The sequence below is a fragment of the Rhinolophus hipposideros genome (genome assembly GCF_964194185.1).
Source record: "Rhinolophus hipposideros genome assembly, chromosome: 10".
Classification (NCBI taxonomy): Eukaryota; Metazoa; Chordata; class Mammalia; order Chiroptera; family Rhinolophidae; genus Rhinolophus; species Rhinolophus hipposideros.
The window spans coordinates 59,322,376-59,340,695 of record NC_138056.1 but is presented as its reverse complement, the minus strand read 5'-3'; the positions used below and the strand labels follow the sequence as shown (position 1 = coordinate 59,340,695).

The window sequence follows — 18,320 nt, the reverse complement described above, 5'->3', positions numbered from 1 at the left end:
GATATTACTTATTACTGTGATGCCATACCTTGTTCTAGGAGAAATTGATATAATTGAATGTCAGGGAACTAGAAACCAATAAGGAGCTAATGTGAGTCAATAAATTGTGTAGGTAGGTCATTTTTCCCTTAGTACATCCAAACATTTCCCAAATTTCAGAAGTATAATGATTATTTCATTAATACATATAGAATTCTTGGTTCAAATTTTAATGTTTGAATAGGCCTCTGTTGAAACAAATATTAATGTTTGAAAAGGCCTCTGTTGAAACAAATTTTAATGTTTGAAAAGGCCACAATCGGTTAATTGTTAACTAACTAAAATGTATCTCTAACTTTTCACCTGTAGACTAATAATCCTAATGCTCTGGCATTTTTCAACTCTGAGGCTGTATGGAGATTTTTCCTCTGCATCTGAGAGCATTGTCTCATAATTCTGCCCTTTTCTCAAAATACTCGTATGCAATATTTCTCAAGGTGTAATCTAAGGAATCCCCTAGTCTATAAGATGCTCTGATTAATCAAAATTGGGAAATGGAGCACGTCATATATATCCCTTCTCAGATTCACTATAGTGAAGGAGACATCCTGTATGTGTGTGAGACAGGAAGTTGAAACCTGTTCAACACAAATCCAGAGGACCATCAGAGGAGAGGTTGTCAGCATTTGAGCCTAGGGAGACTGGGGCTTCTGAAAAATATGAACCTCAGACACAATTGCTGTGCCACGTGTCATGTGCCACGTATCTGAGAAACTCTTTTGTTCTGGACTCTTCTCTCCCTCCACCCAACCACTTTTGTGTTGGAGAATGGCTAGCTTTATGAAGTCCTGCTTTGACAGCTAAGGCTCCATAGAAGGATTAAGGTAAGAAGATGGAATTGAGTGAAGTGGGAAATACTGAAGCACAGTTTGTGGTCTAGCTGCCTGGTTTTCAGTAGCATTTTGTATACAAATTAGTTCTGTTGTAAGAATCTACTGATGTAACAGAAACTCTAAGAGACTCTTAACTTGAGGTTTAGGGAATTTTTGAAACTATTGAAATTATAGAAAAACGTATTGTTTGGGGGCATCTCTCTGAGTCCAGAGCTTTCACTAGATTCTTAAAGAATCTGGACCCAAATGAGTAAGAGCCAATAATGTATAATGTCTCCCAAATTCCTCTTTCACTCTCTTCATTTTCACGTCATTGAGCTTTAGCTGTCATACTGGTTTTGCTTTGTGGCATTGATGGGCATACATTCTGCCTTACAAGATGGTGAAAAAAAAGGAAGTTTGAATGCCTCTTGTGTGCCAAATAGTCACTTAAGTATATCAGAATCATATTTAGTCCTCTTAATGACATGGATGATGATGGTGATGTCAGTTGTCATCCTAATAGCTTAATAATTTATTAAGGACTTACCAGAGATAGGCACTATTCTAAGTACTGTTTTCATAATAATCCATTGAGGTGGGTATGCTTATACCCATTTTAACAGAAGTGCATTGTAGATTTTTTATGTTAAATTCTTTGATGTCACACAGCTGGTAAGCAGTGACCATTTCTAGGAGGTTGGTATGACTCTGAGATACCTGCCCTGAAATTATATTGTGTTGCCAAAGTTCATTTCCTTTTCATCTTTCATATTAGTGTAATCTTAGTTATATGAGTATGCAGGACAATTAGTTAACATCTATTGATTGAATCTTTTAGCCTCTCAATGTGAAATCACAGAAACTGTTTATTTCCTTCCAAAATTTGTTTGTACCCTATTTTTTATTCATAAATCTCAGAACTGATAGCCAAGGTTTATTTTTGGTTTATTTTTTTCCCTGACCTACATGCAAAATTTCCATGGTGCATAGCTTTTTGTGTACCTTGGTTATTCCATTGGCATTATCCAAGTCGAATGTTTTATAGATTTACTATAACATCTTTGTGTTTGTTATGTTAATTTCTCTATGTTTCATGTCTCTTCATGCTATCTTTCGTATGGTCAAGACCACCTCATGTTCATCTTCTAACATTGTTCCTGGTTTAGTAAATATTTTAGTGAAAAAAATGATTGACGTTTCTGTATGGGGTGTGCTCTGTCTGTTCCTTACAATTCTCAAGATTATATTTGCTTGTCATGACTGATTTTTTTTTCCCTCTCTCTATTTCATCTCTCTTCCATTTTGTCCTAGCATTAACTTGTATCATCTCTAAGAGAAGTTTGTGAGGTAGGGAACTGCTTGAGAATAGTTGCAGTGGATATGAAGAAGTCCAGAAATAATTTTTTGCCAGTGACTAAATTGGACTCTGGTAAAAACCAACTGGGTAACCACTGAAAAATTAGAATTGTGTGGTATGATAATGTCAAGTTGAATAAGAAATTCAAGTAGTTTACAATAATAGAAAACTAAATGTTACCACACTGTAATAGTATTGCTCAAACAAAAGAGTTGAGGGAGCATAGAGGGAAGTGAATTTTTGTGGGGGTTGGTGGGTAGGATTAGAAGTCAGGGAAAAACTCTAAGGGGATTTCTTCTAGGCGGTGGGCAACAGGCATTTTGGATAAAAGGAGCAGCAGTGCAAAGACATAGAACACTGAGATCATTTGGCAGACTTGGGGAAACTTCAAGAAGTTGAGTATGGTTAGAGCTAGAATGTTCTATTTGTTTTAAATCTCTAATACAGAGAAGCCTGTAGAACAAGTTTCTCATTTCCAAAAAACGTCTCTTCATCATTTATCGTCCCAGGCAACTCTCCTTTTTGTTTTAAATCTTAGTCTTAGTTTCAAAGCACATCATATAAAGTGTAGTCCTGTAATGATGAAGCAGTTTTGTCTATTGTTTATGGAGCTAATCTGCCTACTTTATACTGAGACCTTTTATGTGTGTGCCTACCTCATTTCTTTCACAACCACCTCACTACTACTACCACCCAATTCCAGAGTCAAATGTAAGTAATTCCTCTATATTCTCTGTATACTTTGTAGGCCATCTTTAACTTGCCATATCTACTTTCTTGGTCAAAATCTGTTAAAAGTAGGAGAATACAGCTATGGAAGCTTACTAAAAATAGCATCACAGTGATATATAAAACCAGTGTCGTTTCACAGGGGAAAATGACGAGATCATTCATGAAAATGAAAGATAATGACAGCCATTTTTGCACAACTTAGTTGTGAAATTGAAACATTGTATGATAGACACATTGTGTAATAGATACATTCAAACACTGATGGGACCCATCTAGACCTAGCCAGCCAGGTGCTTGAAATCATGGGATTACAGGTTAGGAAATCATCCTTAAAGGAAAAACTATGTATTGATGTTAAATGTGTATTTCCATCCTAGGCCGAAACCTGCACCACTAACTGCTGAACTACATGAAAAGGTTTCATATTTACCAACTTCTTGGGACTGGAGAAATGTTCGTGGTACCAATTTTGTTTCCCCTGTTCGAAACCAAGGTAAAAAAAAGTCTAATTTTTCCTTAATTCATTCTGAAACATTTATTGAACATTTACTATGTGCCAGATGTGCCAGGCTCTGGGTGGATTCTGAGAATACACAGATGAAATGGGCATGATGCACGTTAGCAATGAAATGGAAACGATATGACCAATGAATACTCACTTCTTCCTTTTGTATCTGTGACAGATTTTAGTACTAGATGATCTCTCCAACTGAGCTCTCAGCATTTTTAAATTATTCTCAATATATGTTCCAGGTAGCTAATGAAATTGATCAGAGTGATAGGTAAGCCAAACTCTTTGGCCCTCCTAGTAAGAAAGATTCATGTAGAAAAGAACAGTGTACAACTAAAAATTGTTCTTCCTTCTACAAGTAGTTTGCTGGAATCCTCTTAGCTACCTGTCTTCCCATTCCCTGCCCTGACCTCCGCAGTTAGTCTTTAATCACTACAGAAGCTCAGAAAATGAATCCTTACTTTTTCTGGTAGATTTTTTGAGCTGTGACCTTTCAGTTCACTTTACGTCAGAGTAGACATACAATGGTTAATATTAACCCGGCTTCCTGAATGGTGGCCTGGGAGCAGAGCCCAGGCTTACCAAAAATATCACTGTAGTTGCATTTTACCAGGTATTTTCTAAATTGGATACAGTATGAGTAGACTGAATAACTCTTCCTCTAATAGCACTTGATAGTAAATTATCTTGTTATCCTAAATTTTAGCCAACAGTGACTTGGAGAACCATTTATATAATACTTAGGTTTATTACTTCTAAGCTCATTTTGAAGATAATTAAGTATACATGACTGATTTGTTACTATGAAATAGGGGTAGTATTTGCTGTCTGGAAACATTCTGATCATTGCCTCCTGAGAGGATTATAAATTCATAACACCCAAAGATAAACTGTTCTTCCCCTTTCCTAAAAATTCAGTGATGATCAGCCTCCCCCACTTGTCAGCATTTACCACCGGCCCTTCAATTCCGTCCTCACTGAATTCTTGTGAAGTATTTGAAACGTACAGAGCAGGTCTTACAGCAGCGGCCAGTTAGCAAGGTTCCGGTCCTTCATCTGTAACCAGAGGTCTCATCCCTTTGTCTTTACTTTGTACCAGTTATTTTGGGACTCTGGCTCTAGAGAAAGTGTAGATCCTGAAATCCTTCTCTATCCGTCTCTTTTTCGGGGAGGTCTGCTTTGGAGATGAAAGAAATCTGAAGGTAATTGAGAAATGAATGGAAGGTGAAATGAAAGGGTTAATGTGAAAAGAGGATTAAAGTTTTCTCTATCATCAGACAGATTTCCTATACTTATATGAAAGGAGTAAATACTGCATGTCAGTGTTGATGGTGGGAACATGGTTGCTTCTGCTGTGTTGCAGTATTTATAGAATATCTAATGTGTTAGGATTTTTTTTTAATATTATAAAAGCTAATGTTATAAATATTTCATATTTTAAAAACTAATATGACACGGTCCTTTTCTTAGAGACTTATAGTTTAGCAAGACCTGCAAGGAAAACAGTAAAATACAGTATGATAACTGATTTGATAAGGTGTTTTTAAAATTCATTGGGAAAAATAGGAAAAAGCAGAAAAAAACAAACATTTTAATTCCACTCACTTCCCAAAAGATATGACTGACTGGTGATGACACAATAATTCAAGGGAAGAAAGTTAGACTTTCTAAAGCTAAATTCTTTGATAATTGGTTTTCTTGTAGCTTGGTGGAAGCTGAAAAGCTAATATTGTCTCTAATGTTCCATATTCTTTGAGTGTTATACATACGAATTGTACATACATGCGCAATTTAAAAACAGAGGGATTTATGGATTAATTGCTTTGGAATTGATTCCTTATCTGCAATATCTTGTTAGGTATTACAGTTGAGAAAGTAATGTATTTAAGATGTTCCTCTTTTGACTTTCTTTTGGTTTTCTGTACGTTAGGTTGGGAAAAAATCATTTTCTCTTCCTGCTAATTGGGCTACTTGGAAGTTTCCACTAACTTTAAGAACACCAGTGTTCTATGTAACCCAGAATTCAAAATTAGCCACAGTTAAGGGATTTTACAACTTTTCTCCATTCAGAGTACAAACCATGATTAATAAAAAAAAAAAAAAGTTGGAAAACAAATGAGGTTTTACCTTTACACTTGAAAACAGCCTTTAAATACTAGCGTTATATAGCTAGATTTACTTTGAGGTGTGAGAGGGGAGAGAGCTAGGGAAATGGAAGATACAGACTTTCTTTGTTTTTCTCCCAACTATGCTGTCTTTATTTAGTGTATCTTCAAGAGAGAAGGAGCCTGTCTCTTAGGTCACATTAATTACTAGAAAATATAGAGTATTTTTCTCATGTTTAAAGTCTAGTTCATTTCAGTCTTATTCTGCTTATACTATTAGAGCTGAAAGGCAGGGACCTTAAACTCTCTGTTCCACCCTTTTGATTTGACACACAAGATAAAAAATGTCCAAACAGTTAAGTGACTTGCCCAGAGTCACACAGCTAAGAGACAAAGCAAGGTGGGTTGTCGGGAGGTTGTGCGGGGGGAGGCAAGAATCCTGACTCCTCACTCCTAATCAGTGTGTTCTCCAGTGTTGGAAGGCGCAGCTGAACATAGCCAACCTGTGTGAAAATCACACTATCTATTTGAGATTGTGGAAATGTGATTACTGCAGAGTTCTGTCTGAGCCAGATCCCCTTGTTATTTATTCTTTACTGCATTGTAATCTTCTTAAGGAATAATGATCCTTTTAGAATCTAGACTCTTGCCTTGACTTTTTAAGAGGCGTTAATTACCTTGGGCGTTGACACATTCTTCTGGGAATTACAGGGGCTTGAGAGAGGTTGTCTTAGTCCTGGGATTTCTCTGTTAACAGAGCACATTCTGAGCTTCTAAATGTACGTGTGGCTTGTCCCTCACATAGTGCTGGATGATCCCATGATGAGGGCGTAATGGTGACTCACAAGAGAGGTTATTTCGGTGGCTGACATGGGCCAACAATGCTATGGGGCTGTTTCCAGACTTTAGTGGAGTGTTCTTTATCCTAACACCCTGGTGTCTCATGAAAGGAAAACTGGCTTTGGCTATTTACTGTCACTCATATAGTTCTTTGACATTCTATCATTTGAAAAGGATCCTAACGATAGTATTATTTGGGTGGTTTAGAAAACAAAATATATACGTTAATTTTGGTAGTAACTAGATGACCGAAAGAAAATTGGAAAGCTCTTTAAAGTCGACACAAGCCTATAAATTGAAAAAGACCTTAGACCTTCAGTAGGAGACACTTAGGCACTAGCACCTGCCATCTGTTAGCTTTGTGACTTGGGACAGGTCATCATTGCTTCTTCCTGAGTCTTGGTGTATGCCGTATTACCAAGTGAGTAGGTGGTACAGCTAGATGAATTCCAAGGCCTCCTTCCAAGTGTTTCGCTTCTAATCTTCATAATTCAGGTAATTCCTCAGCAGCAGAAGCAGCATGTGATTTGGATAAGTCTGAGATGTTTGTGGGGAATATTTGGGGGAACATCAGAAATGGTAGCAGTGAAGGGGTGGTCAGGCTCTAATAGACAGTAGGTCCTGGACCTGTGGTATTGTTGAATTACTCAGAGAGGGCTCCCATTAGGGTCTGGAGCTCTATGTCCCTTATAGCTTAGAAACAAGTAAACGTTAACTGTTTCCACGGAAGTCACTTTTCTTTACTGGATGTAAATATATATCTGTTGATCATAACTTGACTCTTCTTTCTACAAATATGCATTGAGTTCTTTCATTGCATCAGGCACCTAGATGAAGCAACATTTCCTGTGAACACTCAAGGAAATTCACAGTTTAGTTGGAGGAAAACAATATAAGCAATTCAAATAGAGTTTAGGATGTTGGTGGCTGAGAATAGAGTATCCTGGACTTCCTTTGCACTCAGGGAGGGATATGAATCAACAGTTATCTGGAGAAGGGAAAAACAATGCCCCGATGATATTTTGAATACTTCATGTTCTTTTGAATACTTTTCTCTATAAGGAAAGCAGTTACTAAATTACTAAATTCGGATTTATTAAAGAGAACAAAGGCAGTGTTCTCTTAATGTAGAATGAGTTTTTTGAATTGTAATATTTTGTGTTCACTAATCTTATTTTATGTGCATAAGGGAGTGCTCATCTTTCAGATATTTTGTTAACTAATATTAATAAAGTGAATAATATACCAACTATGTATTTAATACCAACTGCATTTAAAACCCACTGCATTTAATACCAACGTCTTGGATTTCCATGTAGAATTCATATCAATGGCAGAGGGAACGAAGCTATAATAGAGATATTAAAATTATGTTCATTTCTTTCCGGAATTGTAACAAGAAGAAGTCCCAGTTTGTTACACGTATGCCACATTTTCTTATGTGCATTTATTTCTTTGACCACACATATTGAAGAAACATATAGAAAAATGATATTGTTCATATAAATTACCTCATAATACAACATTTTTCATTCTTTTGAAATAGCAACTATAGTCCTAGCATATGCTTCTTAAATACATTTATTTTTTCTTTCCCAGAGCATCCAGGTATTAAATAAAGCTATTTTCTTTTCTCTTCTCCCCTACCTCCATCCAGCTTATTTTCTTGTTCCTCTCTCCTATCGGTAATACTTTTCAGGGAAACATGGCTTTACTTCTGTTCCCTTAGAACAAGTCATTTTTAAATTTTGTTTTTAATTGGAGAATATTGGGGAACAGCGTGTTTTTCCCAGACCCATCAGCACCAATTCAAGTCGTTTTCAATCTAGTAGAGAGCGCAACTCAGCTCCAAGTCAAGCCTTTGTTTTCAATCTAGTTGTGGAGGGCGCAGCTCACTGGCCCATGTGGGAATTGAACTGGTGACCTTGGTGTTATGAGCACTGTACTCTAATCAACTGAGCCAACCAGAACGAGTGTATTTGTAATTTGATGACCTCTATCTGCCTTATATCTTTACTTCCTCATTGGCCCCCTTACATGCCGTTTCTATCATTATAATTACTCTCTAAACTTTTGGGTGTTGTTGTATTTTGCCTCCTTGACCCTGGTTAAATCTAACTCTCTGCAGTACACCACACCTGAGCCATTCTCAGTGTTAATACCATGCAACAAATTGCTTCAGAAAATGCTGCTCTAGAGATATTTAAAAGCTCAGCCTACATGTATCCCTCCAATCCCTCCATAGCTTTCTCTCAATCTGATGGCTCAGAATGTTGCAGACATGCATCAATTTTTCATTATCAAAATACTGTCAAATGCTTTGCAGAAGTTAGGAGTTTTTTGTTCTTTTTCTTTCCTTCTCTTAAAATATTATCAAGGAAAGCCCCATATATATATACATATATCGTAACATTTGCCTTTTGATGAGAAAGTTGAATCTTAACATTTGCCTGTAATGTCAACAGTGTCGATTGACTCATCTTTATTGCCCTTGTCCTTATGAACAACAACAACAGCAACATTCAATATGAATATATTAATGTATCTCAGCCACTTAGCTCGTTCTGTGTTTTTTCATGAGTGCTTCCAAGGTCTCTTGGATTATATGTCTTTTTTTCTCCGTCACCAGCATCTTGTGGAAGCTGCTATTCATTTGCTTCTATGGGTATGATGGAAGCAAGAATCCGTATACTAACCAACAACACTCAGACCCCAATCCTAAGTCCTCAGGAGGTGGTGTCTTGCAGTCAGTATGCTCAAGGTAAGTGTTGTATTTCTGGCACTATTTACCTGTGTGTCACTGGCCATTGGTGGCAGAGGTTAAAGGACGGTGTAGTAGAGAGTGCACAATGTCTGTAGTCGGAAAACACTGGTGCAAGTTCTGGCCCTATTTCTCATTAATGAGTGGTGCTTTCTCATGGAATTCACTTCACCATCCACAACGTGTCAGTAGTTACTATACTGTAAATGCACGGTGGAAAGTTTGTGAACATAATTATCAGACCTCGTATATCGAATGAGCACTGGCTCTTAAGAGCCTCTTATAGATATCACCCAACTGCTTAAAACCTTGAAAGAGTAGATGTTCTCTTTAGTTTATAGACAGGGAACAGACCTGAAGTTGTTCTATAATATTTTGAAGGCCACACAGCTTCCAAGCATTAGAGTTTCATTTCAAACTAAAGTCTCACTCTAAAACCTAAATCTTATTAAAACCGTACTAACACTGGTTTCTCTTAAGGAGAATTTTTAAATTTTTGTACATCGGTTTTCAGAACAGGGCATATGCAATGTATGTAGAAAGCCTAGCTGTCTCTGATTCAGGGAGAAACCTTTCCATTCTGAAGTTTTCTGCTGTCAACCCCAGTTTGGCCACTAGAAAGTTTCTCAGTTTACCAGTGAAAGTGCTGGTGAATTATTATTTGTCAGTGAGCCTTTCATTCTTTCTGAAATACTTATTAAACACTGACATTGTGACTTCTAGGCCCTGAAGACTGTGATGTATCATAAAAAGCCACAGAGTGGCGTATGGAGGTTTAATAATGACAACAATAGCAAACTTTTATTGCTCGTACATGAAGTCACTAATTTAATCCTCCAAGGAAGGTACTCTTGCTATCTACATTTTACAGATAAGTAAACAGAGGTACAGAGAAATTCTTCACACCGTTTTGGATTTCAACTGCATCATCAGGCTTCAGAGCCCCCATTTAATGCCTCTGCTGAATAAATATCTGTTCAATAGCCAGGAATGAGAGGAGAATTAACTGAATGGCTAATGGATGGGTGAATGAAATGACATTTCAGCTAAGAACAACTTCCATGGTAACAAACAATTAATGGAGTAGAAAAGAAACAATAGGAAATGGGACCATTTCTACTGTGCCCTTTGTAATAAAGGGGTAATACCTCTGTGTCATTCGTCCTCAGGCTGTGAAGGTGGCTTCCCATACCTCATCGCAGGAAAGTATGCCCAAGATTTCGGGCTGGTGGAAGAGGCGTGCTTCCCCTACACAGGCACCGATTCTCCATGCAAACTGACAGACTGCTTTCGTTATTACTCATCTGAATACCACTATGTGGGAGGTTTCTATGGGGGCTGCAATGAAGCCCTGATGAAGCTTGAACTAGTCCATCATGGACCCATGGCAGTTGCTTTTGAAGTCTATGATGACTTCCTCCATTACCACAAGGGTATCTACCATCACACTGGTCTGAAAGACCCTTTCAACCCCTTTGAGCTGACTAATCACGCTGTTCTGCTGGTGGGCTATGGCACTGATCCAGCCTCTGGGCTGGATTACTGGATTATTAAGAACAGCTGGGGCACCAGCTGGGGAGAGGATGGTTACTTCCGGATCCGCAGAGGAACTGACGAGTGTGCAATTGAAAGCATAGCGATGGCGGCCACACCAATTCCTAAATTGTAAGACGTACTTCCCAGCACTTCATACTGACCACCATCAGTCATGAAAGGGGATGATTTATTCACTGACTGGAGACTTTTACAGCAGCAATTTCAGAATATTACAAGTAGATTCCTATGAAGATTTTTGCCTTTAAAATTAAAACCACCCTTCATTTTAGTATACCTTCCCATCAACCACTGGCCTACTTTTTTTCTAAGTACTCACATAAATGAAATGTTTACAGATGATGGTGAGCTATGCAGTAATGGATTTTGCTAATAATTTCTAATTCAAACATGCTATGTTTTTTGAAAATCTGTATGAAAATCCCAAGAAAATATGACAATGATTATTAAATTTTAAAAATTCTTTTTGTAAATGATCAGGTGATATTTATTATAGAATTTATGTGTGTGCATTAGAGAATTTTTACCATTTAACTAATCCTTCTTTTAGATTTAGATTCACTTTTGTCACTTACATAAGTACTTTCAGAAGGAAAAGCATTTGAAGGTATTTCAATTAAAAACAAACAAAAAGTGATGAAACTTTATGGTAGGGCATATGTTCGAATAATGACTAGTGAATGCTAAATCATCTCCGGGATATTTGATGATCCAAAGGCCACAGAGAAAAGAAATAAGAGTTTTGATAAAAATCTGGATATTGGTTAAACTTTTTTATGGCATGTCTTGCATTTGAAGTATTAGCTTTCATTAGTTGAGAAGTAATCGCTTAATTAATAGAGCATTAGCAGTTTAGATTTGGACAGATTTTGGGGTCTCCAAGAGATTTTTCACAGTGATATGAAACCTGTATGCTGAGTAAACAGATAGCATCTATTAAAAATGATAGATTAGGCAAAATTAAGCAGCCAGAGCTCAAAAATATAAACAAGAACCACAAGTCTTTTGGAGCTGGAAGTGACCATAGAGATCATGCAGTCTAACCTCTTTGCAGAGAAAAAGAGACCAAGGCTTAGAAAGAGGGCTAGTAATTCATCCAAGGTCACACAGGTGGTAAGTGATAGAGTCACGATTAAAACCTAGATCTGGTTAACCCTGTTCTTGAGCACCTTAGACACTGAATCTCAGCACTTTCCACTGGAGTATGCAGAATCACCAGTGATACTAAGTGTGTGCATACTTGGAAGTTTCACCTTGACATTCTCAGTGTTCTGTCTTAAACCTCAGGTACTTTTTGCATTGCAGTTCACTTCAATGACATTTTTACTCTCCTTGAACTGAAGAGGCATTCAGGAGTGTGTTCCATATTTAAAGTGTGGCTTCTCGGGCCTCCTTGGCACGCTGAGACATACCTTTGAGCTTTTTTTTTTTTCCTGTGGTAACACAGAAACAGACACTCTAAATGGCAGGTACAGTCAGGGGGGCCCTGATCATCTGGAAGGCCTCAAAGGAGGTATGTTTTCTTTTTTACTGTTACTGACTGAATATAATTTTAGTCCATTGTGCCTCCCTAACCTTGTTGCTATAAAAGTGTAAAAAGACTTTAAAATCAAGCATGAATTTGTTTTTCACTGAAATACATAAAGGTACCACCTGTCAGCCTAACAGATAAGATTTGATTTAATATGTACACGGGTTTATCCTGGGTTTGCTATCGGTCAGCAGTCAGCAGATGCGTATGAGAACAAGTCCTGAAAACTCAGAACCCCCTTGCTTTTGCACAATTTTCTGAGGGTCCTGGCTGAGTTCTTTAGGAAAATTATTGCTGGTATCATTCATTAGCTATTTTAGAAAATATCAAAAAGCTAAATATAGGTGTGAACCAAACTGGCAATGGGAAGCAGCTCTCACAAGCGTGGTTACTTGAGGACAAGCAATGGTTTGAAGAGGCCCTAAGTCTTCAGAGATTGAAAGAAGGATTGCCCAGAACGGGAGCTGAAGTTACTCGCATGTCAACCTGCCTTTATCTGCTGTGGGAATCTGCTTTTCCTGTTTCTATACTATAGAAAGATCACTTATCTTATTCATGGTGGAGGAATTAAAGACAATAACTAATGGAACATCACATTCTTCAAGCCATGTGGTTCTGTTAAGCTGTACAAATGGCAGCAAGTTTTATTATTTAAAACTTGTTTATGTTGGTGTTGATAGAACGTATGATCAAAGTCTGTTGACCAATTGAACTCTGAAAAAAAACAGGAAGGGAACTCGGGCTAACCTCCCCAAAGACATTCCCAGAAAAACTACAGTGAAAATATGCATGGATGACACCACTGGCCATACAGAGAAACTAAGTTTAGTCGGGCAGTCTAACATAAGCCACGGTACTGACTTTGATGCCTTAGTACCCGGGCCAGATCTCTGGCTCTGCCACTTACTAACAATGAAACCTTGGGCAGTTTCCTTAAACTACCCGTGCTTCAGCTTCCTCACCTATAAAACGGAGATAATGAAATAGATATCTCTCATTGAAGTCTCCCTCCCTAAACTCTTGCTATTATAGCAAAGGAACCAAATGGCTTTGCTCTTTTAAATGACATTATTTGCTTTATATAAGGTCAGACCTTTCACCATTCCAAGCGGGTGAACTAAAGTAAATTCAGATAATGAAGTTTGCTGAGCCATCTAAACTTGCTCAGTGAACTCGGTCTCACCTCTCACCACTGAAATTAGGAACTGAATAGATTTGGATAGGAAGGGATCTGAGTACCTGCTTCGCAGAGTTCTCTGAGGAAAGCCTGTTTTTCCTTTATATAACTATTGCTATGCTGTCATGAATGCCTTGAGATATGCAAAATATGTAGAAGAGTGCTTGGAACATAATTAGTCATCTTTTTTTGAACTCAAATTGTAAAATAATCTGCTATAGAGAAACAGATAAGATGTATTTTGTTAATAAATAAGGTCTACCCTACTACAAAAGGGTAGAAGAGGGGCTTATAAGATTTCTTTATTTTGGGCCAGCCCGGTGGCTCAGGCGGTTAGAGTTCCATGCTCCTAACTCCGAAGGCTGCTGGTTCGATTCCCACATGGGCCAGTGGGCTCTCAACCACAAGGTTGCCAGTTCAATTCCTCGACTCCCGCAAGGGATGGTGGGCAGCGTCCCCTGCAACTAAGATTGAACACGACACCTTGAGCTGAGCTGCAGCTAAGCTCCCGGATGGCTCAGTTGGTTGGAATGCGTCCTCTCAACCACAAGGTTGCCAGTTTCAACTCCCGAAAGGTATGGTGGGCTGTGCCCCCTGCAACTAGCAGCGACAACTGGACCTGGAGCTGAGCTGCGCCCTCCACAACTAAGACTGAAAGGACAACAACTTGAAGCTGAATGGCACCCTCCACAACTAAGATTGAAAAGACAACAACTTGACTTGGAAAAAAGTCCTGGAAGTACACACTGTTCCCCAATAAGGTCCTGTTCCCCTTCCCCAATAATAATAATAATAAAATCTTAAGAAACAAAATTTCTTTTTCTTAAAGGGAGAAAAGAATCAACAGAGGAACACTGAGACAAAGAGTCCCAAAGAGAAGAACTATCAAAAGCTTTATGAATTAATGGGATGATTTTGATTTTTTGGTATAGAGGTAATACATTCCCCACCACACTGCTGTCTGCTGCTGCCTGTGTAGAGACCGATTGTGAGAAATGATCAAGTTTAGATGGCTACAGCAAAGATGAAAATCAGGCCCCCACTGAGAGAAAATGTAGCTTTGAAGTGAAAAAGACTAAGGTTAATCTAAGGTTGTAACAACCGGATTTTCCTATGCAGAATTTGCCCATTAGGATAAGGTAAACCTAACATTCACACAACAATAATGCTGGAAGGTTATCTAGTCTACCTCTGTCATTAAAATAAAAATGGGATTAGCAGGGGAAATTAACGTGCCTGGGGTTCCAGCTAATAAAGATAAATCTAGACCCCAGTGAATCCAGAACTATCGCTACTCCTTCCTCATTAAGCAAAATGGGGAAAGAAATCTCCATGTTGTGAGACAGATGATTTTAACCGCACCTTGCTCTGTTAAAATCATTTCTTAAGATCCTCTCTAGCTCTCAGAAATCCTACTCTGGTCTCTTGGGGGCAAGTGCTCTAAGCTCCAATTCATATGTGGTAGTTTGGAAGATTTAATTGAACAGTCTTTCTCTAAATATAGTGGTGTTAATATTTATATTTATTAATTCTAGTAAAGATTTACTTCTGGTCTAAAGTTAATTAGAAACTTCCTGACCAAGTTTGGAGAGCTTTAGAGATACCACATTCTTCTACTCTGATGGGAAACGTGTGGACTTGACATTGTATATTGGTGGTGTATCAGTTAACCACTGGGCCTTCGTGTCACTGGCTGTAAAATATTGACCTCATTGAACTGTAGTTCTGATGGAAAGTGTGCATTTGCCTGAAATTGCCTGGACTCTAAAATAATTGAAGCCTCAGCAGACCTGGCCACCCTACACAATGTTTTCATGGTGACAGCAAACCAAAATCGCAGGAGATGAACTAGACCTTGGGCAGAAAATGCGGCACATTCCTTTGTTGGCGTCTTCCCTTTTCCTTTCAGAAGTCCATTTATTAAGATCCCTTTCCTTCAAATGCTTTTTAAGAGTTAGCAGAAGTGAGAAATTTAACCCTTTTCCAATTTTGAGGACATGATGCTGATGCAATACTTTGATTTTGAGCTTTCCTGAAAGGCAATTTGGTTTTCGAGATTCAATTCTATAAGTAGTTAAACGAAGAGAGAGTGATAAATTCCAAACTCCAAGTTGAGAAAAGGAAAAGCCAGCTTGTTCCTTCCTCTAATGCAAAAGGTCTAACTAAAGAGATTAAAATGCTAGCAATCAATTGAAAATAAAATAAGTTGGAGAAATAGTCTTCCCCTGAGGAAATGAGAGAGATGCCATGAAGCTAAGATTGTGCATTACAGTAATCATTGAGGTGGCTATTTATTTTTCCCTGTAATGCATTTTCTTAGCCTTCAAAAATTTTAAACATTTCAGAATAGTGTAAGATAAATGATAGAAAATGAATGCTTTTAGTAGCAGATTTTTATACTGACGTTCTATTTGGTGGGGTTTCTGGAGCGCTAAAAGAAAAACCTGTTTTTCTTTTGCATAACTATTCCTGTGCTGTCACAAGAAATGCACAGTATTCCGCAGAGATAGCAGAGAGTCCCAATTCAGTAGGCTAAGGTTCAGCTGAGTAACAAGGATGAGTCTATGGAGAGAAAATAAACAAAATGGCATTGTGCGTGAAAATATCATGGACTTGGAATCAGCTGGTCCTAATTCTGAGTCTTTGCTCTTCTAATGTTTGTTATTCAGACCTTAGTCCAGTTACTGCACAGAGATTTCTAGTCTTCAATGTCTTTGCCTGTTAAAGGTAACGCTAATATTTACTTTCAAGGCTGTGACAAGTTTTAAACAAAGAAATGGGTGTTAATATATTATCCATCTTGTTTTTTTTAAAAAAAGGTGTAAAGTGCTTTACAAAGGTAAAGACGCAGAACAAAATAAGTGAACTGAAGTAAAGGAAGATAAAGGTAGAAAAGTAGGCTATGACCTTCAATAAAATCTGTACAGATCCAGCACTTTACCTGCTATATGGGGAATTACACTTCAACGTGCTTCTCAACTAGAGGTGATTTTGTCTCTCGGGATATTTGGCAATGTGTGTAGACATTTGAGTTCTCACACTGGGGGAGAAGACGCACTCCACAGTGAAGAATTCGTCTGAAGAGATTAAAATGCTAGCAAATAATGGTTCTGAGATTGAGAAAGTCTGCTCTGCAATGTACTAACTCCTTTACCCTTTTTTTCTTCCTGGCACTAAATGAACGTTATATACTTTGGAGGAGGGGGAGAACTCTGAGGACTAAAGTTATCCCAGAAGCTTCCAGAGAGTATACAGACCTTGAACGGAGCTGTGAAGAATAAGGAGGAGGAAAAGACATGGAGGCCCAAAGAACGGGGAAAGGCTTAAATACTGAGAAATGATGAGGGCACTTCCCCTCATTTCAAGATGACAGATTGAGCCCATTCCGAGTAGCCCTTGCCCAATAGGAACCCACTGATGTGATTTTTAACAGGTATCAAACTTACTAAATACATAACTGCAATTTATCATGAGAATGGTGCTTATTAGTGAACCTGACATTGGATGAATCCTTATTTTAGAAAAAGAAAGAGAGGAGCAAATGAGTAGATTGATCATTGCAGGCCCATGTTTGTGAGAAAATTCTGCCATAGAAGATGATCACACCATCTCATTTGATCAAGATAAGAATAAGAAGAAAAGATAGATTGCGGTATTCTTGCTTGAAAAGTGCATTTGTTTAAACCGTTGATCCTTTGTTCTTGCTCGGTAATGGACCATGGACTCTTGAGATTAATAAAAACTATGGATCCTTTACCCAGATCATTGCACATACTTATGCTAAGTTCCACATAAAATTTCAGCGTACTCTTGGAGACTTACAAACACCAGCACAGTAAAGTACTTTTGTGTGTGTCTCTTTTTGCTCCCAGCAAGTCCCTATTCCAAAGCGCAGATTTTTTTTTACCTCCCCCCCCCCACCCCAGCTATAGGCTGGGAAGAACCTTTGAAAAGTCTTGGCAGGTGGGATTCTGGAGCCTGTACAAGGTAGATAACAGCTTCCAGTCATAATCCCACTCTTAGTGAGACCCTGTTTGGGGATGGAGTCCCAGAGAGCAGTTTCCCGGCTCTCAACCTCATGTGGAAAGGTGCTGGCTCGGGTAGTAGATGGCCATCAGCTGTGATCAGAGGGCCATCTGCTGTAACTAGTTGGCCATCAGCTGTAACCAGTTAGCCATTAACCACTAATATAACTGCCGTGACTACGCTAGCAGGTGCAGATTGCTGCTAGTAAGTGCAGTTAGCAAGTGGGTTGTAGATTGCAGATTGTGTTGATCCTACTTCCTTTGTCTCACCCGGCCGCCAGTGAGACTGGGGCACAGGAAGAACCCTCATTGGAGTACTGGTGGATGTTTGCTTTTGTGTGTCTACCAGCCGCCAGTGAGAACATAGTGGTATGACTCCCCTATCTATGGCTCTGTTGGTGTTTCTTTTTGGCCTCACCGTGTCCTGTGTTCTTGTGTGGGGAGCAGGAGCTGTGTCCCTGCATTACACCCTGTTTGGAAACTGAACTCCCCATTTGTTCCCTGAGTCTTAGAGGCTCTCTGGGTTCTCAGCCTCTTGTGTTCATTTCTTAGGTTGGGACTTAGTTTCCTGCTACCAGCATCTCTAGAGCAGGACTCTGACCAGTGAAATAACACCTGGTAACTATGGCCCTTCCATCAATGAGAGACTTCTGGGGCCCACTGACTGCCTTCAGGAATTCTTCATCTTGGGAGCACCTGGGTTCCCCATAACTGTGCTCCTGCCATCCACAGGAGCAACACCATTACATCCCTCTTCTCCTTGAACCTGCTGCTGCTCCTTACCCTGACTGCCCATTGCAGCAGCTTCCGGCAGTGGGTACCCTCTAACTGCCAAATTGTACTTAATTTTTGCACCTAGTTAATTCTGTTTTT

The 18,320-nt window shown here is 38.7% G+C and overlaps 1 protein-coding gene across 2 annotated transcripts in view; it reads left to right on the top strand.

The window, feature by feature from the left end:
• CTSC (cathepsin C) overlaps positions 1-14,224 on the top strand; it is a 37,796-nt gene extending 23,572 nt beyond the window's left edge. The window contains exons 6-8 of one of the 2 annotated variants that reach the window (XR_013994286.1): positions 3,321-3,436; positions 9,029-9,160; positions 10,330-11,184. Coding sequence is in view for 1 of the 2 variants with exons in the window: in XM_081064006.1 (XP_080920132.1) it covers positions 3,321-3,436; positions 9,029-9,160; positions 10,330-10,829 (748 nt within the window). In the remaining variant the exon portion in view is untranslated. Of the gene's footprint in view, positions 1-3,320; positions 3,437-9,028; positions 9,161-10,329 lie in introns of both variants that reach the window. The other variant, XM_081064006.1, reaches the window with a different exon arrangement.
• The last annotated feature ends 4,096 nt before the right edge of the window (positions 14,225-18,320 follow it).